General features: G+C 37.0%; 1 protein-coding gene across 1 annotated transcript; it reads left to right on the top strand.

Annotated features, from left to right (window-relative positions):
• Nucleotides 1-1,976: 1,976 nt before the first annotated feature.
• On the top strand, nucleotides 1,977-23,776 carry LOC104490432 (myelin transcription factor 1-like protein; the record flags this gene model as incomplete). The annotated part of the gene is made up of 2 exons (XM_010132715.1): nucleotides 1,977-2,350; nucleotides 22,799-23,776. Coding segments are annotated over 2 exons (1,352 nt in total), but the record flags the coding sequence as incomplete, so codon positions are not given.
• Between the last annotated feature and the right edge of the window lie 3,197 nt (nucleotides 23,777-26,973).

A 26,973-nucleotide genomic window follows, 5' to 3' on the forward strand; every position in this document is an offset into this window, starting at 1 on the left:
TTTATTTATTTTTATTTATTATTTCCTTTATAGGCTTTACATTGAAGCTTTTTTGTGTAGAAACAAATAACGTTCAAAGAGAAAACACCAGAAGCTTAGGCCTCCTCTTTTCCCAGGTTTAGGGCTCTTAAAATTAGTGAAGTTTTGGGCTTTTGCTTGCCTGATATGTATCAGACTGGCTTTCTTGCAGCCAGCTGCACAGGGGCTCACCTTCCAGAAGAAGGTGCTCTTTCCCAGGGTGTGCCAAGCGATGTGCTGGATGAACCATGGTCCTGGGATCTGCAGGATGTGGGTCTATTCCCCCTCTAGCCTGCACCACCAGGCTTCAACCTTGGTGTCAGTGTCTGGAAACTATATCCTGTTAGGACTACTACCCCACAATCCCTCCAAGTGAGGACTGGAATCTGGCTAGGTGGAGATCCTTTCAGCGTTTCTTGATAGTATTAATGGAGGGAGGTACTTAATTTAGGCACATTGGATTAGGCTTTAAAGACACCAGTAGTCTGTACAAATAGAGAGAGTTGCCTGTGTTATGCAGAGGTCTCCCTCAGCAGGTTTTCCGTGATGAACACCTTTTGTCACTGTGTGTTTTCCTTAGATGTGTGTGTGCCAGGCAGACTGTTCAGTTCCTGTGAACAAGTGTTTTACAATTTAGGTAAGACAATGGCTGTGTTAGGCATTTAAATAAAATTCTTGTTACCTAAGTGGCGGTTTAAGTAATTGGGAAGCATAGCTGCTGGGATGCAATTAAATCAGACCAAGATAAGGACCATGCAGGCACCATAAAGGATGCATCTGTAGTACTAAATGCAGTGAAATCCCCTGTTTTTCAGTGGTCTGCCAATAGAATATGAAGCATTATTAGAGTGGAAGAAAATGATAAAGATCCTCCGTGTTTTGTAATCCGGATAAAAGGAATGAAAATATAACATGAACACAGAAGTTTTATGTAGATATGCAGAAAGGGCTAGAAAGAAGAGTTTTAATGTCACAAAAGTAGTTAATCACAGGAAGACTAAAGATCAATGTAGCTTGAGTAGCATTTATAATCACACAATAAAAAAGTTCAAAGTGGAAGTTCTTAAAACAAAAACTAATTTGTGTGGCAGTTGCTGTATATAGGAGGTTATAAGGGTTACATGAGGGTGGTCACATTCAACAAACACAGATTATATGACCTTTGAAAAACAAGTGGCTACTGTGGTAGAAGACCAGAACTCTGAAATTCTATCGTGTTGCAATGCATTATAATGATCAGTGAGGAAGGGGTACTCAACTTTGAACAGTCTGAATTCCTTCACTGTCAAAGGATTTTGTTTATTGTTTTATTTTTTTTCTAATGAGAGAAGATTTCCAACACTGACCAGTGCTGATTTTGGTTGTGTTGGGGAGCTTGCTTTCCCATTTACCCACTCTTGTAGCATATAATGGAGCTTAGCAGTGAAGAATTTAAGAGCAATTCATCATTTAAATAATAACAACGGAACAACGGCATGAAGAGTGTGGCCATATTTTCTTTATTTAAATAACATTGGAACACATCTTCATTGTACACAATCAAAACCTCACCAAATATGACAAAATTATAAAGCATTGCTTTATTCGTGATTGTTGTACTGATAGCTAACAGGTAGGATAAGACTACTTTTTTTAAACTATGTTCATCTGCCTAAAGAGTGTAACATGCAGAAGAGGGAAAAGATTGAGAAGGAAAAACACAAATTTGTATAAGTTCTGGAACCATTGTACTGGCATATATGTGTGACATTTACAGGCAAATAATAGTTTTTTGAAATTTCACGGGTTTTGTAGGTGTCATTCCCCTTGGTCATTGTTGCCTAAGCAGTGTTTTAATTTGAAAATATGCATTTCGGTGTAGAAGTAGAATATATGACTAAACGACACGATGTTATACAATCTGATCTACAGAAATCTGCAGGATAGTGTAATAATTTTCATCCTTTGTTTTTGCACAGTGTTTATGGGTGTCCTTTGGCAAAAAAAAGAAAAACACAAGATAAGCAACCCCAAGAACCAGCGCCCAAAAGAAAACCCTTTGTGGTTAAAGCAGACAACTCCTCAGTAGATGAGTGCTATGAAACTGATGGAACAGAGGAGATGGATGAGAAAGAAGAGGAAGAAGAGGAAGAGGATGAAGAAGAGGAGGAATATTCTGATGATAATGAGGAGCAAGGTGATGAGGAGGAGGAGGATGAAGAGATAGATCGAGAAGAAGAAGAGGACATTGAAGAGGAAGAAGAGGAGGATGAAGAGGAAGGTGAAGATGTGGAGGATGAAGAAGAGGAGGAAGAAGAGGAGGAGGAAGAAGAGGAGGAGGAGGAAGAACGTGGTAATAATCAGAGTATTAGTAAAAAGTAAACAATGTGTGTTTCCTGGGGTAATCTTCTAGTGTGGTGTGTGAGGATTTAGCTGTGTGGTTCTCATTAAAGCTAATGGAAGTCATGCAGTTAAATCTCTCTACTCCACACTGAAAATATACCCCACTGTGTTCTCTTAACATTTATTTTAATAAGTCTGTCTTCCAAATATTTTTTAATACACCAGCACTCACATTTCAAACAAGGAGGGTGGAGGCGTGTTTGTGCTAAAAATGCTTGCGTAAAATGTAATCCTAGTAGTGGATTAATGCATGCAGCTGCCAGGAGAATATTCACAAAGGTACAAGCAAAGCATCAGCTACAGCTGGGTGCCTGTACTGATCATTTGCAGTGTATTTGCTGGATCTGCTTATATAATGTCAATGGCTGCACTCATAAATGCTGTCACAAGTTTGCAAATGATTTTTGTGAGCAAAAATGGGCCTCTTTCCTTTGAAAATCTTGCCCCATACTTCCCGTTACCCCAAGAAACTCTTAATAATGAAGTATTATACTTTGGTTCTTTGAGACTTGAATGCTGTGTACTGTAGTTGATTCTATTAAAAATATAGACAGTGAGAGGTTTACATAGATAAAGTCCTTCTAAAATTCATGTGTTTTTGTTATCATACTGTGGCATAAATGCCATTTAGATGGACAGGTCATTGATAGTAACCAAATTAATGCAGTAGCAATGTGATAAACCCATTTGCTTTTCTCTTCTTTGGGATACGGGACTCTATATTTTCAAAATATGTAATCAGTGTCCGTTTACCCAAGAGTCCATATGCTGATGACAGACATCATAATGCACTGGGGTGAAATGAAAGAATCATACAAAAATTAATGAGCTATCTAAAAAATATTTTGTTCCCATTTCCAGGGAACACGTTTTTGGTTGGGTAGATTCACCTTTCTAACCAATAAAAATATAAGAAAAGCTTTCAGCACTCCTCAGTTGGATTCCTCTTAGGAACCAGGTATGAAAGTTGTATGACTTTTGTTTCAGCCTTCTGTAAGGTCAGATCTGAAATCTCTTAGAAAGACTTTGGAAATAATCTTTCCATTTGGGCGAGATGGTGGCCAGCTGGGTGACTATAAGCATTTTCTCAGATACCTGAATCTGTAGCGTTTCTTTAATTGCTTAAATTTGCTAACAAAATTGGTAGAGCATAAATGGCCAATCTTAAAAGTTACTTGAGTTTCATGCAACAGGGAAGCTATTTCCTTCTGCAGGGAACTCTGCCATTTCAAAACCTGGAAGAGAAGCTGTGCTAGATCAGGCTGATGTGCAACTGCTATTGCTGTCCCGATGGGCAAATACAGAATGTCTAGCAGTTTCTTTAAGAGATAATGGTGAATGAGTTTGTTGGTGCTTAGCTTATGGTGCTGTGATTTTAGCTGACGTGAAAAACTTTGAATCTACACTATCAAAAATGATAAAAGGAAAAAAAAACAAAACCCAAGCAAAACTCAAGAGCTCAAGAAAATTTCTTCTGTCAAGCCAGCAGTCTTCATATTCAGTTTACTTTTACTATCATAATGAAACACAGTGGTTTACTTTTTCCAACATAGTGACACGTGCAGTTAGCACTCCTAATCATTCTACAGAGGCTGACATTGCTTTTTGTCTGCTTTCCTTCCATATATAGTAGGCTGTGGTTAAGAACTGCAAAAAATTTACAGAGGTACCTGTATTAGCTGCTCTGCATATTACATGGAATTAAAACTTGCATACATTAAGTTTTTCTTAGCATCCCATGCGATTCCAGTAATAATACGTATGTACATTAATAAAAATATGTATGATCTCTGTGAAATATTAGTCATTAAGAAAAAATCCTCATAAAATGGAAAAAGTGATAATAGAATTTTATTTTAAAAAATATTAACTTTTGAAAATTAACATGGTAATCACTCTACAACTATCCCAGTTAGGGCACAATTGATTTACAGGAAAGAGTTACTAACAATTAATGAGGAAGCTAGTATGGAGTTCCTTATGTTTATGCCAAGGAGTGGTGAATGATAACAGCTTGTTCTTGGTGAGGTCTTGAAGCTAATCAATAATCTGGATATTTTTAGATAGATAGTTTATTTCTTATTGTTTTTGATAGGCATCCTGATGTTTCACTTTCTCCCGCTCATAAGCATCTCTGGTGGAATTTGAACTGTTGATTTTCTTGGGAAACAAAGCACATTCAAAGTTAGGGATTCTAAAACTACATGGTCTGAAAATGGCACTTGCATTTATCTATTGATTATATGGGAAAATCAAGTATGTCAGCCATGAATTTATTTTTTTCAATCTCTCACTGCTCACTACAATGTAGATATTGTAATAAATTGCTACCAACCTTTTAAGTCACTTTAGCAGGAAGTCCAAATGCGTCTTAGTGTTCCTATCCCTAGAAACAAAATGCAGAATTATCCACTGAACATGAGGATGTCTGCATAGTTCTCATAAAAGCTTCTGTCACTTGTGCTGTAATTATAGCAGTTCAGAAGATTTCTGTAAGTAACTATAGTGCAGGTGGACAAAACAGCTAAAATCACAAGTATCGGTGATAGAAGAATTCCATCAGCAAGTATAGGACCACAGAGGTGGCAATTTGGGAGCGGGAGTGGGGGTGGGGGTGGCAGGGAGGGACAGGGAGGAAGGTGTTAAGGTATTTTACCATTTCTGAGACCAAATTCAGTTCTGTGTTAGAAAAGCATAAATCTTGGAAAACTCAAGTACCTCACTAGCATCTCGTTGCCTGTACTTTTTGTTAAAAGGAAGTGAATTTTGGATGGGATTCTCAGAGAATATAGGTAATATACAGGTAGTAGAGGCACACAGTTCTTAGTGAAAATAATTGGACATTCACTGAAACCATCACAGCCTGTTTGAATATCGCATATTTCTAGTGTTGTCATTAATAAACTAAAGGATTTGAAAATACAGATGTACCCTAAAGAAACACTCAATTTAAAAATAAAAATTAAAAAAAAACCCCACAAACCTTTTTAGATGAGTCCTAAATTCTGTGCTCATATTTCTGTACACAATCCTTTGATCCAAAATAATGCTTAAAATTCCCCCAAAATGGCCAGCATATCCTCTTTTAAATTTCCGTTAAATGTACTGAATCTTTTTGAAGAAGAGATATCTATCCATCTATCTATGAATAGACTTGAGAAGCATTTATGTTGAGCACCACCACTAAATGAGAGATGAATCTTTCCAATTTCCTTATATCTCAGAAAGAAACAGCAGGTAGATGACCTGTGTTACGATAACCTAACCTGTAAATTACAATACAAATGGGAAGGAGTAAGAGAAAAGGCTGTTCTTTTGGTTTTGGCTTTTCCGTGAGGGCAAATACTGAGTACCTTTGGATTGAAATCTGAAGGGTGCATTTGATTTCCAAGACAGACTGAGGTACTTTCTTCTGAGACAAGCTCACTTCAGGTAGTTGGGTCCCAAAGGCTGTTTCATAAATCTTTTCTGTTGTAGAAAGAAATCTCCATTGGAGGAGCTCCTGGAACAGATGTTCCAAGGCACCATTTAGCCCATATCCCATGAAGACATACAAGATGACTTGTGCTCCAGGTGTTTCATAATCTGCCAGGGGCAGGAGGAGTCAGGTTGTTACTAGACCTAAGGAAATTTGATACATCAATCAAATCCATTTCACAGATGATGCTGCAAAAACTACTGAAGTTTCCCAAGAGGTGAATTATTAGGATGTATAAATATTTTAGACACTCCCGTACATTTTCTATGAAATTCAAGGTAGTTGGCATATACAATATAAAAATATGTGGTACTGCACCTCATTTTTCAGGTGGAATATACTGCAAAAAGAGCTGTAAAAAATAGATAGCAGTGTATATTCAAAGGAGACATAATACAGGTTTTTAAAATAAGTGAAAGCTAGCACATGGACACAGAGATAGATGTTCTACGTGTTTTCACATTTCTTTCAGTTCTAGTATTGTTTTTAAAATTCTGGTAATATGTTTGGGTTTTTTCCTTCCCTTGCATGAACTCAACACAGACACATAGGCCCTCACAATTTGAAATCCACCTATCAGCTTTATTAAGATCGTTAGTGCCCTCCACTATCTCCTCATCAGATTGCTTCTGAAGTACTTATGTCCTCTAAGCAAGAGGAGATGCAAACACCGATCTAAAGATGTGGAAACTGTGATGGCACACAGCTTCCCAGATATGCTTGCTGCTGAAGACACTCTACTTCTTGATAAAATAAAGGGGACACACCTGTATTAGCACGATTGCCTGTCTAGCCTGCTGACCACTAATCATAAACATTTATTTAAACTATTGAAAGTGGCCTTCTAAGAAAGTGGCCTTCTAAGAAAGTGGCCTTCTATTCGGTTAACACAGTAGGTGTTCTGTATTAATCAAAGCAAAGAGCTAGGCTCATGTGTACCTCACAGCAAGCTCATGTGTACCTCACAGGCAAAACACCTAATAGAAGAAAATTACAGCTTTAAATTAAGAGGCCAGAAAGCATAATTTCAGTGCTTAGGACAATGTACATGGAAAGAAGTGAATTTTCCAGAGCCAAAGAAGACTAAATAAATACGACAGTTTCACAAGGCAAAGAAGATCTTAACCCTTTGCTAATAAACTCTATTGCTACATTGTTTCACCTCCTTCATAAAAGATGATACCAAAAGATGATAGGATATATCATCAGTAACAATCTGAAGAGCAGAAACAAATAGAGTTGCAACTGGAAGTCATTTATCCCGGTCTTCACGTAGGTTTCTTCTGGATAACAAGTTAAACTTGCCTTTCTGGGCCAGTTACCAAGTGCTCAAGCTGGGGAGTGGTTGGGTCAAACCACAGCGTAAGAACTTTTATTGATACTTTCTGCATTGAAGACGCAAGCATGGATTACATCATGTTCTGCTGTTTAGCTGTTTATATTATTTCATATAGAGACATTCAGTCTGGAGATTTTCTTTGAAAATCTTTGGAAATAATTACTGTAACAGATTCAGAACAGGTAGTTCAGAGCTGGAAATTTCAAGGCTGTGGAGTAGGATGGGGAAACAGCCAACCAGTAAATACTCTCTGGATACCTCTACTTCTTGTGGGAAAAGTTCAGATCTATTTGTTACAGTTGTTATGTGTTTGTAATTGGTTGGTTGGTGGATTGCTTAAGGTGTCAGTTGAGTAAACTTTTGCTTGCTGCTGCATTCCATGATGAAGGTGTTTACTGTTTGCTACTCATAGACAGTGTGATTTGTAAAGACCATTATTTCAACATGATTTTTGAATTCGCTGAAGTGAGATTGGGCCTAATACTGAGCAAAGAATAACTTTATGTCAGTAGTTACGTTTACATGAGGTTGCACATGTCATTCCTAACTTTTCCTCCCCTTGAAGAACTATTTTAAAAGACTTCCTTCTGTGTGAATGTTCAGTGCAGAAGTTCAGTAAACCTTGCAGGCTGTCTAGAAACTTACATGTAACTTTAAGCAGTTAGTAGCCCACTTCACTTTAACTTACATGTTTAAAGTTCAGAATGTACTGAAGTATACTTCTGATGTAGAGGTTTGCATATTTAGCTCCTTTCCTACAGAGAAATGGCCTTAAATGATAAGGTGAAATATCTGATCCTTCAAGGGCAAATGATTCGATTATAACTTTATGCAGTGTAAAGATATCATTTGCCTTTGATGAGACAGATTGTAGATCTTTGCCATATACAACTTTTGTGGACCTAAGCATAAATTCTGTAGAGGACATTGGGATGCTTAAAGAGTTCAGGGTGTGAACTGAAAGCCTTAGTAAGAACATCAGGGGACAGTTTCAGCACCACATCTGATTTTAATGCTGCTTCATTCTGAGTCTGTTTTACAAGGCACGGCATTACTTGCTCACATTGTTAATTTACTAACCCTTTCCTTCAGTGTTAGCTGAACACGAGATGAACATGAGATGTTGGGCCCATTGTAATGTCAAATTGTTTCAGTGCTTTTGTGTGACCAGACCTTTCAGAGCAATAGGTCTGGAAAGGAACCATGTGTCTCAGCAGTGCTGCATTGAACTCTCACAGATTGCAATCCTCAAGAAGAGGCTGTATAGAGGTTGCCTTTTTTGTATTTTCACTGCATCCTTCCATCTACATATAAATGCTGAGTGGATCCTTGATTTTGCCTCTTGTATTTGTTGTCTGGCAACATCATATAGTAAAATTAATTCTTTCTGGAATAAGATGAATCACAGAAGAAATTGAGAGTGAAAGTACTGTAGCCTTAGGACTGTATTCCTGTTTTCACTCAGACTTTCAGTAACCAGTTTGTTATGAACGTTCTCCTGTTTTTTGGCACAACTATGCCAAGAAGCTGGTTGCTTATGTGTTACAATGCTTTAAAGAACCTATAGTGAACTCAATTTTATAGCAACTCTTTGCATCCATATTTGCAAAGATAATGATCTGATATTGTTGTAGAAAAATCTCACATCTAGGATATGACACTTTCTGAAACTTATTCACAGGTTGTGAAAAATCAAGCTCTTCATGTTCTCTCCTTGAATTCCTTTGCCTTTCACAATGCTACATCAAAGTTTGCATTGTGCACTCTGTACTGCAGCTTACACAGTAACCAAAGGCTCTGTATGAATTCTTCTTTACATTGCAGATATAATGATTCTTAAAACTAAGTTTTGCTTGGTCAGTATTAGAGGTTCCTCTTTTACCTCTTGTGTTTGGAGTGCAGCTCTCAGGACAAATTTTGATCACTCCATTCACAATTCCCACTGAACTTACAGTATTTGTCCTAAAAGAGAGTACAAATGCCAACTTTTCACCCTGAAAAGCAAAGAATCTTATTTGGTAGCTGTAGGAGTTAATTTTCTGCTATTACAGTTCCTCCAGGAGATAATAAAATGAAATAAAATTCCTGCAACCTGAATTGATAATTTCTTCTGATCCATATCTATTCTCATGAATCACATTTGCAGCCCTAGTAAATGTCTCAAGTCACAGAAACTTCGTTTAACTGAAAAATATAAACAACAACACTAACAAAGCAGTATTTTGAAACAAAAGCATTGCTGTATAATAACATACATATGTAATCCTGAATACTTTGTTATGGAAGCATTTTTTTCTTCATGTTACAGGTCTCAGAACTTTTGTTCATTTGTCACCTGTATCGTGAATGACATAGTCCTTGTATACCATAAGAAATACTTCCCCTTCTGTGAATTAATGTATTGTACAGATATTTTTTTGAGAGCAGGCTGTAGTAGATGCAAATTCATGAGCTGGACAGCAAGGAAGCACAAGTAATTTAGCAGAAGACAAAGAGGATTAATGCTAGGATAGAAACCACCTCCAGAAGTTTGGTAAAGGATGTTAAATAGTAATTAGAAAAGGCCAGTGATGTGGTTATGGAGACTCAAGCTGGTTTTGGTCACTGTTGTTGAAATCCTCAGAATTTTTTGACACATAAAGCCTGAATGCAGAAAGTACTGAAAATAGTCAGCCACTAACATTAAACATGGTATATCCATAGCATCACACTTGGTTTTTCTATTCATTTTCTTTTCCCAGGGAATCCATGGCAGATATTATGTGCTCTGTGCACTAAATATTACTGTTTTAGCAAAAATTCGCAGTAGCTCTGTAAGAGAAAGCTTTGCCAGTTAACAGGACTGACAGTTCAAGGCTTTAATTGGGATTTATTCGGTGAACTCATCAGATAGTTTTGTCATCCCAAAAGCTTAATTTTGCAGGCTATACTATTAATAGGAAGAGTAAGTAATAGTATTGCTGTGACACTAAAGGAACACCACAGAAGAGCTGAATTTACAATTGCAAAACCAAAGGAAACAGGCGTTTTCTTCCTTGTACTCTGTTACACATGGATTACTGACAGTAACAAGGGAAAGGGTTGTGTGGCATGAATACTTCCAGTCACCTAACAGAGGTTTGCAAAGCTGCCCAGGCCCGCATTGGGCTAGGGTTATGTCTATACATTTTCCAGTTTATATGTGTTGAGATTCCTTACTTATTGTTTATACTTTTAAGGCATGCTATGCAACTGTTTTTCTTCTGGTTTCTATCTTACCAAATCTACTGTTTCACCAACTGCCTCAACTTATCATAGAAGTCCTATGCATCTGCTAAACAGTTTCTTAGACACTCTGTAAAGCACTGAACTGAAGTTTTTACAGAATACTGTCTTTTTATCATCTGCAATAATTAAAACTTCAGTCAACTTTAAAGGCTGGTATCCAGCGGAAAGTTAAAAATTTTTTCTATTACAATGTGTTGAATAAAACTTTGCCCTCAGATCATTGAACATAAAATATATTTTAAAAAAGTAACAGTGGAAATACAGAATAATATATAATTATTACCAGACTGTTACAAATAGGGCTGGACTTACAAAAAGTATACTAATGTTTGCATTAAAGTTTGTTTATTATCTAATGAGAGCAGTCTGTGGATGTCCTTCTCTGAAAATACAGCTAGAAAGAGCAACTTTTAAGTGAACAGAATCTGGAATCCTTTCTGGGAAGCCATGGATCCTCCTACATTTGATGAAGTGGGAGAATTGTTTCAGAATAGAATGAAATGGAAATTCGGCCCTTATCTGTAACTCAGGTACCTGAGTTAAGTGTGAGAGGTGATGCAGGAGTTCAATGCCACATTTCTTTCTTTCCTATCACACATGGTTAGAGTCTTGACCAGAGACTGCTTTGCATAAGCACCAATGCTCCTGTGCATTCTGTGGAAGCTCTAGCACATCCTAGGGGAAAAAAAGGAAGAACTGCACTGGACCAAAAGGGATCATTCTTCTGGGAAAACAAGACTTGTTGGGTTCCTCTCTTTGCTCCAAGGGCACTCTAACCATCTTATGAATTGACTGCCTAGTATTAGGTTACAAAATTAGTTCTGGGAGCAGGGATCAGACACTACATTTCTTTTGTTTAGTTAAATCCCTTTGTATAATGTGTACATTAAATACAATATATTTTTGTGTGACCCAAATAGTATATATATAAAAAAAAAGTATGGGTCTTATACTTGTGTTTTCTGCTTCCTAGTGGAGTTTGCACCCAGTCTAACTTTTATTGTCATGACTAGTGGACTTTTGGGGGGAGATATGGTATTGAAAGCACTCAAACCATGAGAGCTTTTAATCTTAGTCTTCTTAATCTTAACCTTAATCCTCTTTGAAATTAGGGATTTACTAAACAATGTATTTTACCTTGTAGTTGGGCAGGCAGAGTGAGCAGGGGAAATGAAGGAGGAAACAAGCAATTCTTTCATTGGCTACAAACTAAAACAAGACAGTCAAAGCAAGGCTTTATGGGAAACCTTTTTCTTTCAGGTGTGTGGCAGAGCATACCTATTGGATTGGGTCTCTTCTGGAACTTATGTATGACAACAACACACCGTGTCTAGAATCCCTCAAGGCTTAAATGGCAGATAGGTGGAGAGCTTCTTAAGGTTGGAGCTGTTTTGGTGCACATAGAAGCAGAACCTTGAACAGCTGATCACTGATAGAGTTTAGATGTCTCCCAGATTTAAGCCACAAATGAGCATAGGTGTAGTTGAATCACAAAGAGAAATAGGAATATGACGGCACTTTTCTGTACAACAGTCATGTAGAAATTGCTGCTGCTATTCATATTTTTTTTTAAGTGACTTGTGGAAATGCCCATTAAAATGAGTTTAACAACAAATTTGATTCAATGGCTGGAGGGCCTTCTGACATAGAAATGGAAAGAATAAGTTTCAAATATAAAAGGAGGAACAGGATTTTTGATGGGGAAAAAAAAAGAATGCGAAAAGAAATATAGAAATTAGGAGGTCAGCATGAGAGTACTGCAGAGCAAGTGAAATACGCTGTTAGGATTCTTTCCCAGACAGGAGGAAATGACAAAGAAGTGAAAGGTGTATCCTAGAATGTGCATTATGCAAAATCTTTAAAATAACAATAGGTTTAAAGAAAGAATTGTAATTTTACAATATAGCTGATGAGGATCAGGGCTAGAGATAATACTCACACCCACAGGTGATGCAACACTGTACAACTCTTTTCTGTTGTTATATTTCCCCGTCCCTAATATGCAAGCATTTTCCTACAGTGTATGATGTGATGTAACTTTCTGTGTCCTTGTACCATTCTGATGGAATTTTATCTCATTGTCATTAGCAGGATCAGAACTAGACAGATGCAGAGAACTTTTAAAAACCCGACCAATTAGTGTAGACTCTCTGAGACTTTTTATAATATGGAAAACCAGGATTATAAAACTTGACTTGATCTGTGTAGAAGATAGATACAGTGATGAGCCAAAATTAGCAACTAATTAGAGAGGCATAATGAAAAGTAATAGCAATGTATTAATAAACAAAAGAATAACTGTCCTTTGGCAAATACCTGTTTCACTCTTCATCTCCAAATTGCACGTCACTGAGATCTGCAGTGTAGAAATAATGTACACGGTTTTTCTGAGTTTTGGGAACAGATTTGATGCAGTTCCATTTAATAAATTCATTTTGAAATCGTAAAACATAATAGAGCACCAGATACAAAGGGACAGAGGGGAAAAGTTCATGTTGGATAGATTAGTTCCACTGGCTCTTAAGCAGCTCAGATACTTCAGTGTGCAGAAATTCCAGTTAATGAAACTAGAGCCTAAAAGTAATCATACCAAGTGCAATGGAAAGTGAACAATATGTTAGGGTGTTTTCAGTGTGAATCATCTGATTAATACTTGAAGAAAAGAAAAAAACCCACAAAAATAATTTCAGGCAGAAGTAGAGGTACTGAACTTATCTTATGTATGTTACTTTCACCGGTGATCCCCAGCAAAACAAGTTCTGAGCTGAACCAGCCCAAGACCAGACTCCGACTCAGGTTTTAGTTTTGTATGGAGTAAGATTATCTCTGTATCTATGTGTATGTGTGTGTGCATGTATTTTGGAAAACTGGCTATTGTGGTTGTTTGTTTGATTGGTACACTTGTAGTTTGTTGTTTCTGTGAGCCCAGTTGGAGTAAGAGTTTCAGCAGAGATGTCAGGCACTGAGATGTGCTGCTCTAGTCAATTTAGGCTTTGTGAAGCTGGCTACAAAGCCATTGCCACCACAGCTGGAAGGTATATCTTTAGGCAGAAATATGTAGAAATATATGTAAATATGTAGTTGGTTAAATTTGTACAGCAAAAGTTTTCATTTTGCGAGATACAAGCTTCCATCATTGGGACGGATGTTCCAGTGCAGATCTGAACAACAGTGGGAAATCTCTTCTCCTGGAAAGGAGGAGCTGACAATTTCTAAACTGGTGGCACTGTGTGTTCTTTAGGTGGACAGGTAGTTGGAACTACCTCATTGGAAATACCTTTGCAGATGCAGTAGTTCAGAAAAAATATTACCATAGCATATATTTCCTGCATTCAGCAGGTCTCTAGTACTCTAATCTTCTTCTTAGACATGTCCAATCTCATGGGCCATCTATACACATAACATAGATGGCAGATAAACAGAAAATAGTGCTCTTGGTAGCTAGCTAAGAGCTAGCTGCACCATTGAGTCAACATTTTCTTGAGGTCCACGTGTTCTTGACTGACAGGAGTAGCATGGCTAAAAGAGTAAGTTCCCATTTGCCTTAGTCATTCCTTCTGAAGCTACGGTGTGCCTTCCATCAATCCACATTTACAGATTCTTCTGCTTTGTATTCTTTCTCTTCAGTAGCAGTAATGAAAGACTACATCTATGTGAGTGAATAACAGACCATAGTCCACTCATTTAATGCTGAGTTCAGCAATTGCATGACTTGGATGCATATAGCCAAGCTTTTACCTTCCATCATATGATCAGCATGTTCAAACTCCTTTTTGGGAATGGTCCCTAACCAGCATCTCTGCATCGAGTTTGGACATTGCTGAAAGGATGCCAAGTCACTCCAAAATCACGTTAGGGCTTCACTAAGATTGCAGCTGTATGAATAATCACATACTACTGCTTGGTCTGGGGTTCTGTCTCTAATTAGTTTATATTAGAACAGCTATAACCAAACAAGTAGAACACTCTGCATTTACTTTCTTCTTCCTCTATGGAGTATTAATTTCCCTGTTATAAAAAGATGGAGAATGAGGGAAATCTAGATGAAGATGCTGGATGAGAGTATAAGGAAAAAAAGAAAAAAAAAAAACCTAATGAAAAGCTTTACATTTCAGATGAAGTAAAGCCTGACATTCATGCACATCGAAGTCTTTGTCCTTCCAGATCCCTTGGCACTGAACTCACCGAGGAGATAGAAGGAGAGACAGGAAGAAGAAATTTATACGATATTGTATTTAGCAGTTCTCTCATCCTTCAGAACAGCAGTGTGTGCCTCTGTCCCCTCTCCCAGTCAGGTCAGATTACTGTCAAAGCACAAACAGGCTTCCTTTGATAATCAAACACAGCTAAAAATAAGTCATTATACTTATAATGGAGATTGGACACATCCAATAAGATCATAATTCTCATGCAATCACAAGCATCTAACCCAGCCAAATCATCCATGCTACACCATCCACACAGACCTTTCCCTATATAACTTTGTCCACAACCTGAAGATAGCTCCTTTTGGGTAGCTGCTTCAACCCTTTGTCCCTGCAATTCCTGTTGTGTCATACTAAAGTTATTGTTGAAGATCAGCAAGGAGAAATGTGAAAGTTTTGAGTAAAAGCAGTTGGGATAGGATTCATCCCACCAATTTGATTTAAAACCTATCAAGAGATATAGTCACTTTCAGGCAGTAACTCAGACAATCTACTTTAGATACCTGGCTTTGGATGAAATAAATCACATCCCAGGATGCATGTTTTTGTCCATGGTCTATAAATGGAGTTTAGATGTCTAGTTCATATGGATACATGCTCAATATGGACAGCTGCATTAAGAGATCTGAACTGAAACAAAACCAGTGAAAAGAGAATATGTATCCCTGTAGTAACAGTTTCCAACTTGTTTTTCTCAAAGATTTGTATGTGAGAAAGGAAATCTTAGTTTGTGAATTGAAAATGTGTTCTTCAGTTTGCATCCTTTACAAAGCATGATCATGGAGAGGGGTATAGGTAGGGGTCACTGTCTCCTAAGCAGCCTCTGGAATAGCCCCATTAGAAGCTCTATATCAAGGGCTGTCTGAGTGGGTGTTTTCCCATCAGTGCAGCTGGTCCTCTGCTCCCCTGCTGTCTCCATGCTGTATCTCAGTATCTGGAGAATAGCTTTAGCTTCCTCATTGCCTGCTGCCCTGCTGAGCTGTGGAAACCTGAGAGAAAGCAAGAAACTGCCATACTCCGTTGAGTCATTGTCAGGCTGTGAGACATATCTCCCCTCCCTCATACAGACTTCCTGGGGAGAAAAAGTAGGATGAAATTAATATCAGTCTTCAGCTAAATCCATCTCATTATCTGCCCAGAGAGGAGTCAGGTTAAAACAGTTAAGGGCAGCCTGAATCTGTTTCTCAAAGAAGCGTGGACCAGATGGGAATGACAGGCTAAATTGTACTGCCCTTGCAAACCCAGCGTATCCTCTTCTGATCACAGATATTCTCAGCAAGTTCCTTCTCAAACCTAAACATATGCCTTCATGCCAAATACTGCAGATGCTGCAAACCAAACATGCAGGCTTCATACCAAACAGGGACCTTATCTAATTTAAAGGGACACCTGTAGGTAACCAAGAAATATTTTCTGCTCTCTGCAGTGGTAAAAAAAAACAAAAATCCCCAGCACGGGTTGAAAAGACAGAAGGTTGTAACTAGAAGGCTGCGGGAAATATTTATTCCCCTTTATTCAGGCCTTACACTGTTGTTTGTGGAGCACTAGATCCAGTTTTGGTCTCATCAGTACAAGAAAGCCTTGAAATACTGGTGTCCAGTGGTGAACAACAAGACAACTAAAGAGCTGGACCACATGATGTATAGAGACTGAGAAAAAAGTTTGTTCACTGGAGGAGGAGAAGTCTAAGAGGAGATCTTATGCTTGTCTTCAGCTGCTTATGTGGAGGCTAAAGAAAAAACAGAGTTGTGCAGTGACAGAATAAGAGGCAACAGGCACAAGTTGTAACAAAATTCCATTTAGATAAGGAAGGAATTTCTTCACCGTGAGGGTGGTCAAACACTGTAATGTTTCCCAGAGATGCTGTGGTATCTCCATCCTGGAATATATTTGAAACTGGACTGACAGAACAGGGCCCTGAGAATCTGCTCCAGGCTAGCCTTTTTTTTGAGCAAAGGTTGAACCAGATAGCATCCAGAAGTCCCTTCCAACCTCAGCTACTCCATGATTCTACGGCAGCAGTGCAATACAGATGGCATGTGAGATGGTCTTAAGATCAAAGAAAGGTAAGCATCACCTTGCGATCAAAAGACAAAATCATAAATAGAGCATATCAGATACCTAGATAATTTTTAAGAAGCTGTTGCAATCTGTCACTTAAAGTAAAATTACCACAGTCATGATCTCTCCAGAGAAGTTGTCAGATATCTTCTGATCCTTATTCAAAACTGAACTGACACAGGTAGATCACAGGGACTTAGAGTGGGAAAACATGGATGAATAACGAATGACCTCACTTTTAAAAATACATTGCATCCCCATTCATCTGGATTATCCGATGCTTTCTACCTAAATGCCTTCCTTATTCTATGATATTAATAGGAATAACCCAAGTAAGAACAGTCTATATTCTACCAATACTTTGTGAGTATTGGTAGATTAGGGTACTATTCATGCAAGTCTCACAGAGGCATAATAACAGGCCATAAGGATGGCAAGAGCAAAGAAAAAAGGGTATTTCAGGGCACCGATTATCTATAAAGACCTGTACATTTAGATGAGAATACACTGATCTGTACATAAAACTAAATCTTAAAAAATGCTGATATGTGTTAATTTATTAATATTATTTTTTTCTATTTAAAATGTATTTTAATAGCAAAAAAAAAAAAAGAAAAAAGAAAAAACCAAAGCATGCTTTTATATGTCAGTAATCACTCCACAACAGGAAAGAAATTCAGATCTATGAGGAGTTCTTGTATGCCTTAGGAGAGGAAAAAAAGAAAAAGTAGTACTTAATTTTTCAGTGAGCAAAACCAGATAAAAAGTGGAAGCCACAGAAAAGGAAAAGATCAAAAGGTAACTAAAAAATGAAATAAAGGAAGAAAAGGCACAGTAAGCCAGCAATTATGTGCAGTATTTAAAAGAAGTCTCTATGGGCTTGCTCTGTGGTCTTCACTCCCACTTTACAATACTGAATCCTACTGTGACGTGGTGTGTTCTTTAGCTCAGACCTTCCTTGCCATGCTTAATGACTTCCACTCTGCATTTATTTTACTTTGAACATTGATTATTAGTTGAATACTATAATTATTGTAGGAGAGTCTAAACAGTAAATCCCAGTATTATAACTATTTTAAGTACGTGTAGCAGGCTGAGGGGGGAGGAGTGAAAAAACTCAGATATAATGGAATAATTAGAGTGCATCAGGTAAATAAGCGAACAGTTATCTTTTTCTTTTGACTTTCACTAGGTAATGTAAGGTCCATAAAGGAATCAACTACTGTAAAAACAAATCAATTCTCTACCTAAAGTACTTAGAGTGTAAAAGAACGTCAGGAAATTTTGCAGAGATCAAGAAAGAATTACACATGGTGAACTTCAGTATTCAGTGCGTCCCTGAAACAGGCGTGCTGAAAAGCTTGGGCTCTAATACAAATCTCTTGTCAATAGGAGTGTTCAGACTTCTAGAGACCTTGCCTAGGCCCTTGCAGGATTAGGTGTGAGCTGTCTCTTCAGTGTGGAGTGGAGAAGTTGGGAGTTCACTATGTCTTCCACCTCTTCAGTTTCCTTATAAGATTTTCCAGGGGGAGAAGGCAGTGTACAAACAACTCCCTGCACTGTATGATGTTGTAACTTTCTAAGATTTGGAATTCATTTGTGCTAACGTGGTCTTGCTAAATATTTCTTGTAGGCCAGTTATGATAGATTGTAATGTGGAGGTGTGTGCATTGCACCTCAGTACGGCTTAGATGAAAAATGACGATGCAGTAGTATCATATGCTGAGCCCTTAGGAATTGACAAGTGGCAGTAGCAAGAGCAGCAAAGTGTTTTGAAATAGGCAATTATGCCTGGATAAGGAAACTATACATCTAGGCAGGAAGCCTGTATGACCACATATAGGTTCTGCTTGTTAGCCCTGGTGTTTTCCCATGCTTGGAAAAAGTGAGTTATTTGATACATGGATCACAGATTTGGAAAGTCTAATTTCTGAAATTTTTGGCCTGCTATTACTGAAGTATCATTGCCTCTCTCTGCAGAATCTCTCAAACTAAATGTTGTATATTTTCCTTTTCAAAAAAGAAGGTGCTGTTTTGCATGACTCCCTACCTTAAAAACAGCAAGGCATTTCTTCTGCTAAAAACGTTGTTTAAATATGGATGTGGTAGGAACAAAGGAACCAATCAAGGTCATAGAGGCTGTAGTCCTTATTCTCCAGTGACTCCTGGTACGACATGGAAAGAGTCACTCAGCATCTCTGTGTCTCAATTTCCCATCTGTAAAATGGGTTTAAAATACCTACCTCACAGGGGTGTTGTGAGGCTTTTTAAAATAACATTTGTAAAGTGCTTCGAGATCCTTGGATGAAAGGTGCAATAAGAAATCAAATTATTTACTTTTTTTAGTGCAATACAAGAGTGCCCTTCTGTTGACATGGCTAAAGGTTTCCAGCTCTTTGTAGCTATTCCACATACTCTTCAATATAATTTCCCTCCTGTCATTTGTTGTATCTGCTGGGAGTTAAAAGAACAATTTTTTTCAATCAAGAATACCTAAACAGGCATAGTATTCTGTGGAAGGGGACTAAAATAATCTGATACTTATTTTAAACTGTGTTATGTGTTCCTTGTCCATGCAACCCTAAAGCTAACAGAAAAAGGGTATGTGATGACTTTGTGCACTCTTTACCTAAACTAACTCGTGTCTTTTTGAGACAAACTCAGCCTCTTCACTGAATAAAAAACTGCAGTTCGGGTCAATGGTTACAGAACTTATGTAAGGTGTAAGAGTAGGTGTTTTAGTCCTGTATGTTTTGCAGCCATTTAACAAACAAGCATGAAACAGCACAGTGTAAAGTTACCAAGCTACAAGTTAAATCTTAGGACTTGTAGAAATGTAAAATGAAAGCAAGATTAGATTTCACAGATGTGAATCAAAAGAAAGGCACATAGGTTTATGTAGAGCTGCCAGGCTAATATATTTTCCAGAAGACACTTAACTAATACACAAACTAATTCAGTACTTAAAATCTCAGTTTAATAAACAGGTGACACAGGTGCTTCACTAGAGCAAGCCCAGCATCCAACAGACTGTTATTGAGGAGATTACATAGTACACATAAATACCATTTTCATTAAAATTAACTGCTGCATGGGGATAAGAAACAAGAGCAAACCAGTTGTTAAAGAAAGTAGATGCAAGAAAAGGCCAAAAGTTAAAAGAGGAGGAATAAAACTTGATTAAAATACTTTGTTTTCCTGCCTCTTTCATCAGGGATTCATGCTTCACACTTTCTTCTCCTCCACCATCTTTTTTTCTTCTTCTTTTTAGGATTGAACGGGCAGGAGAACTGAAAAGGATATAACCAAACAAACAAACAAAAAATTATAGTTACAACTTTCACCCAGCTTCACCTACTCAAAAGGAATTTACATGTCTTCACTCATACAGTACGTGATCTGTATTTTGACTTTTCACTGTTGTGGAGGCAAAGTATAACATATTCCTCCCATTGGTGATCGTTTACACGGCTCTCGTTTATGTAAAAACAAACACAAAACCTCTTTTATAAAACAAACCCTGAAACTTTTCACATTTCAAAAGGTGGCCTAGTCACTGCGTACCTGAACAGATTTCTGGTTGGCTTGAGAAAACATGGGTTTTTTTCCTACTCTGTATTTTAGTATCCTGTTAGAGCTGATTTGGACTGATTTCACCAGTGTTTGTAGATATCTCATCTTAAACTTGAAGGCACTGGCAATTTTGGAGCTACAGCTCACTGCTTCTTTAATTACTTTGATGTTCCTTCTGCTGCATCTCTCTTTCCATCAGATGTAGTTACAAGAAGCACCCCCCAAAAGCAGCAGCTTCTACTGAACCATCTTCTTGGCATTAGGTTTTATCCTTAATATTAAAATTAATGCAGGATTTGTTTGTACATTTCAGTTTAGAAAATCATTTTTAGTGTATTAAAACATTTTATTTTCAAATAGCACAAACTAATGATCCAATAATCCTTAACTGCTGACTTCTGTGCAGTCATTCAATATAGAAATTTTTCACATAGGAAGTAGCATCCCTTACTTTTCCGCTGAAAATCTGATATTCTGATTTACTTATTTTTTTGAAGGACTGAAACATAAATATGAATTATGATTACAGCAAGTAAAATAAAACCTCCTTTGATAATAAATACCCACTATTGACTTGGAATATCATGTCATGTAAAAATACTCTACATCCTTCCCTATTAATTATCTTTCCACTGTATTCAAGTAGATGATAGTATATATATTATACAATATTTTACCATTGGAGCATTTTTTTTCCTAGACGTAGCCTAGTCATGTACCGGTTCTGCTGCTTAACTACAGCCTACTATCATCCCAGGATCCCTAACCACTGTGTAGAAGGAGTACTATCTTGTGGCTGAAATATTAATTATTGTGCTGTTGAGCTTTGTATTTTAAAATCTGATTTATTATCTTGTCCACTGACATAAAAATTATTTTTATCAAGAATTATTTCCTATCATCAAAATGTTAGTGCAAGAGCCACCTACTACCTGAAATTTGCCACTTTGGTTTGTTTAACCCAAAGTACTTTAGAAAATGCTACATGTTTAGGTGTACCGGTGTTGAAAAATGCAAATGAGCTTAAAAGATGCTATCAGAAGTTGATGAACTAGCTCTTGAGCAGGTGTTAATTGTCCTAGCTCTACTGATTTCTTTCAGTTTGCACCAGCTGAAAAACTGGCCTATCATGTCAATGTAATGACAGATTTAGGAACATTCTTTTCCAGTTGTGATGCAAAACATTTAAATATTGCTTGAGTAGCCAATTATCAAAATATAATTTATGAGACGTTCATTAGTAAATAATGATGAATGTATATGTGTTTTAAGAATGGGTCTAAGAATGAGTCTAACTTCTGAGTGAAAAAGAGGTATCAGTAAATGCTCTCTGGATGATATTCATCTGACCGAATACAGATATCTTTAAGGTAGGCATCTCGTCTGGGCCCCTTAGGTGTCAATGAAGAGAAATAGACACTTACAGTAGTTACTAATTTTATTCTCAAGAAGATAGCTTAACCACATCAGGTGGACTTTATCCTTAAAGTGTTTGCTTCTCTTACTGACTGGAACATGGAATAGCTTACTGATGCCTGCCTTGCTCATGTCTAAAGTTAGGTGAGATGAATCTTACCCTCAGGGCTTCACATTGGCTCCATCTTATTAAACTGTTCCTCTATTATTCAGCATTTACTAAAACAAGGCTTAGTAAAATGTGTTAACTCTGCACCATTATGTTACAACACACAGGACAGTAGATGACAGCCCTATCATACGTGTATGCCAATATAATTTGGGCTAGCGTATTTATTTAAATTACATTGTGCATGTAATTGCTTCCATCTTCCTTTCATGTAATAACTCTTGTAAAATTCTTACTTCTCCACAGTTTGCATAGTTAAACTGAGAGATTTTGATTTCTACTGATGGATCCACTAAGTAAATGCCATTTTGATCTTTGAGTATAGTTATTGGTTATCTAGAGTTAATGGTGTGCATGGTGTTAAAAAAGTGACAATTTCCTGCTTGGTGTATATTTTTTCCCTTTTGGCAAATGGCATACATCAGTAAGACAATAAATCCAGTAGTACTCCTTTGCCATCTACCATATTTACAGGAAGTACAGGAGTGAAAAAAATATGAAACGTAGGCAATTGAGTCGTATTAGTAACATGATTGTAATAAACCCCATAAAACTGTAAATATAGAAATGAAAGGAGAAAAAGAAGTATTTATGCCATAATATTTAGTAGTAGTAGTGATTAGCATTTCTATTGCCTTTTTCTTATCAATTCTGTGAAAGAATTTCATATGAATAACAAATAAACAAAAATAGCCTTATGGACTATAGAGAAATTCACTTCACATGGGCCTTAGTGTTATACAATTGCTGTATGATTAACAATATTTGACATGCAGTTTGTTTTCTGTCCATGCAATTGCAACTACAGTTCCAATTGTAGCCACTTTTTTCTTTTCTTTTCCTTTTTCTTTCTTTCTTTGTTTCTTTCTTTGTTTCTGTTTTTTATGCAGAAGACCATCAAATGAATTGTCACAATACTCGAATAATGCAAGACACAGAAAAAGACGATAACAATAATGATGAGTATGATAATTACGATGAACTGGTGGCCAAGTCATTGTTAAATCTTGGCAAAATTGCAGAGGATGCAGCATACAGAGCCAGGACAGAATCAGAAATGAACAGCAATACATCTAATAGTCTGGAAGATGATAGTGACAAAAATGAAAATATTGGTCGGAAAAGTGAGCTGAGTTTAGATTTAGACAGTGATGTTGTTAGGGAAACAGTGGACTCCCTTAAATTATTAGCACAAGGACATGGTGTAGTGCTTTCAGAAAACATTAATGACAGAAATTATGCAGACAATACTTCACAGCAAGATAATAGGAATATGAACTTTGTAATGCTAGGGAAGCCCGTGAACAATGGACTTACAGAAAAAATGGTGGAGGAGAGTGATGAAGAGGTGTGTCTCAGCAGTTTGGAGTGCTTAAGGAACCAGTGTTTTGATCTGGCTAGGAAACTCAGTGAGACAAACCCACAGGAAAGAAATCAACAGCAAAACATGAACACTCGCCAGCATGTCAGGCAAGAAGATGACTTCCAAGGAAGAACACCAGACCGGAATTACTCTGATATGATGAACCTAATGAGGCTTGAAGAACAGTTGAGCCCCAGATCTAGGACTTTTTCTAGCTGTGCAAAGGAGGATGGTTGTCATGAAAGAGACGATGATACCACCTCTATTACTTCAGATAGGTCTGAAGAAGTGTTTGATATGACAAAAGGTAACTTAACCCTACTTGAGAAAGCAATTGCTTTGGAAACTGAGAGAGCAAAAGCCATGAGAGAAAAAATGGCAGTGGAAGCTGGAAGGAGGGATAATATGAGATCATATGAGGAACAGTCTCCAAGACACCTTTCTGGAGATGACAGGAAGCCTAAACCCAGTGACGGCCATGTCAAAAAGCCATATTATGGTAAAGGTAATATTTCTATATACCGTATGTTATGTCATGAGAAAGTGTGAGCTAACGTGTTAAGTTTTGCATAGATTTCTGAAATGAAGTTATCAATTCCACAAAATGGGAACTTCATTTAAATTGTAGTAGTGTGACATGATTGTAAAATAGCATTATGCTGGGTTTATAAAATAAAAGAATTCATTCTTCAGTGTTAGAAATATGTACAGTATTTCAGTGAATATCATTTGGCTAAATTAAAAAAATAACTTTTCAGGGAAACAAAACAAATAAGAGATCATGTTGAAAGAGGCAAAGATTTTTATCAAGTTTTTAATATATTTTGTAGTAATAATTAAAAACAATGAAGAGAATTGCGTTGGAAACTGTGTTGGAGAGTGGAGTTTTATGTAGCAGGTAGTCAATCAGCTATGAAGTGCATATTTTACAGATTGGATTGGGTGGGTGGCATCGTGACTTACAAAATTATCACCAAATGACAGTTATTGATGAAGCCTCTCCCATCTAAAATGTAGAATTGCCTGATAGAAATTGAACAGTATCAGAATGACCGATAACATAAGATAGGGGCAGTGACTGCACATTAATTATCTTAAGATAGTAAAGTAATGGAAACCATTTACTATGCAAGGCATGGTGTGGCCTGGGCTGAGATCAATAGCAATTTCTTTCTTATGTGCATTCCACTTCACTGGTTTCATTCCATTGTGGAAACAGTTAAGGTGCTGCCTTCACCATAATTCAATACGGAATCAAAAAAAGAAAAAAAAAAAGGAAAAAAAAAAAGAAGAAGCTAAAAGAACAGAGTAAAGGTTACCTTTGGAATGCTTTTTAACTTACAGGATTACCATGGTGATGGTGTGTTTATATTACCACACCCCTCTTTAACATATCTACATCTGTACCTGTAGGGCTGTGTTGTACAAAGTGTTCAATACCTCCTGAGACATTGAACACCCCTGATTCCCATTGACTTTAGTGGAAGTTGAGGACATGGTATTTCTTGGGAGATGCTAGTCAAGGACGGGGTTAATCTTGTATTTTTTGTAAAAATATTTGGTTTCCTTTCTATAAGTGAGATGGTGGGCATTTTTCTCCTTTTTATAAATCCCTGTTTTGAAAAAGTAATACCCTAATATCTGCCTGTGACATTCAGAGAGGCAGACAACATCTTGGTCCAAGAAAGGTTTTGATCTTTTTTTACAAGCTTTAAAGAAAAGTAATGATGAGTATTTTAGAAGAGCATGGAAATTACTGATGTCAAATACTCTTCTGCAATGTATTTAGTGAAGTTTTGTTTGTTTTAAACACAAATATATGGTCCAGTGAGTGCTGTAGTAACTTCAGGTTTTTGGGGAAGACAACTTTATTTACTTAGTGTATTAGTGCATAGCCATGTGGATGTTGTGCTAAATGTTGATCACATATCACCTATTGTAGGTACATTTCCTTTTAAAAATATATATGTAATAAAACCAGAGAAAACATGGCAAATCAATATTAGTTTTTGAAGAGGTTTTTAACTCTGGTGTTGTCCAGCCCTTCCAGTCTGTATATGCCTAGGGAAGCGTTTATGTATATAGATCTGCCGTCTCCAAACACTACACAATTTCTAATGTTAACATTATCTTACAATATGTTACCTGTATCAGTAAATTCTAGAACTTCTTTGAACAATCCTGTCTTTCGGGAGCTGCAGGTTGAATTGGTAATAGGTCCAAACCCCAGCCGGGGACTAGGTGTGGACCAAGAAACTTTGTGGAGTGGATCATTCTACATTTTTTTTTAATAGAGGAAAAAAGATAAAATTATTCTTTCCTTGCTTTAAAAACATAGGAAACATTCTAGTAGTTGTTCAGAGAGGAAGCTTTAAATAAGACAATTGTTTACATCATTTGCTCTCCACTCACACATTATCTTCCAAATTACTCCTGGAAGAGATACACAGATAGGTGTAGGATGTGTTTAAACGGAAACTTTTTTGGGTACACAAATTTGCAGTGAGAACTACATCCCAGCTTCAGGAGTTTTGCTTTCAGAGATTGCTGAAAACACTGTTAAAGAACCACTAACCATTTTTTTCCTCCTGCTACTTAAAGCCTTCTAAACAAGCTTTTGTCTGAAATTTATCAATTCTAAAACCTTTTGAGTCCTCTGACAGCCTTCACTCAGGCAATACTCCCATTGTGGCAAAGAGTGAGAAAAGGTTACAGAATTAAATAAAAACTTACCATATTTCTCCCAATTAGCAGAAAAGGATTTACAAAGGAATATCCAGTGTTTTGTATAAAGTTGGGGAAAGTTTAGTCAAATGTCTTCCATTAAAAGCAATGGGAAATTGTGCAAGAACAATTTTATGCAAGTTTTGAAATCATTAGTACACAGCATCTTTTCTGACTCATTAGACCATAAAGGCTCTAAAGGATCTGATACATGCTATAATTTCATAGCATAGACTTGAATACAGAGCAGGATTTTCTTGACACTGGTGGATGTAAGTGTCCGGATCCCCAACTGCTCTAAATTAGACTTTGGTGGAGTTCTGACAATGTGGAGTAGCTAAAGTTCCTCTAGTTTAAGGTCTCTAAAAAGCCATTATGGTCTATTAATCATCTACATTTTTTGCAGTCCTTGAATATTGTTATATTTACATAATTTATATTTCATTTACATTACTTATTCACGTATATAATAATTTTACACATCCCAAAGTACTTGACTTGAAGAGTTGCTTAGAGTTGTGTATGTATGTAGCTGTGGGCTTGCTGTTCTAGTGGTCTCAGCACAGGCCTATCTGGTAGGAATTCAAATCCCTCCTCTGACATTTGCTCCTTCTGTGGCCTTGGGTTTAACTTTGCGATCTTTGTGCTCCAGTTTCCTGACATATAAAGTCACGGTCTTTACAGGAATGTTGTGATAACTGTGTAGCACTTTGGAGACAGATTTTTATGTTTATTTATTGTTAAAGAGCTTGAAACAAAGAACTGTGTTCTACAATTGACATGCAAGATAAGTAAAATGAAATTTTCATAATGAGGGGTTCCATTTGCAAAAGACAAGGTTTAAATATCGTATTAAAATTTAAGAATGGAGGTAGGACATGGAGAGTTATTGCAATGAGCTAAAGAATTTCTATAAAATGAAGGTGTTTTGGAAGAACTTGGAATGTAAAAGTGTGTGTGCATATATATATATATATA

Source organism: Buceros rhinoceros, unplaced genomic scaffold, assembly GCF_000710305.1.
Source record: "Buceros rhinoceros silvestris isolate BGI_N320 unplaced genomic scaffold, ASM71030v1 scaffold48103, whole genome shotgun sequence".
Taxonomy (NCBI): domain Eukaryota; kingdom Metazoa; phylum Chordata; class Aves; order Bucerotiformes; family Bucerotidae; genus Buceros; species Buceros rhinoceros.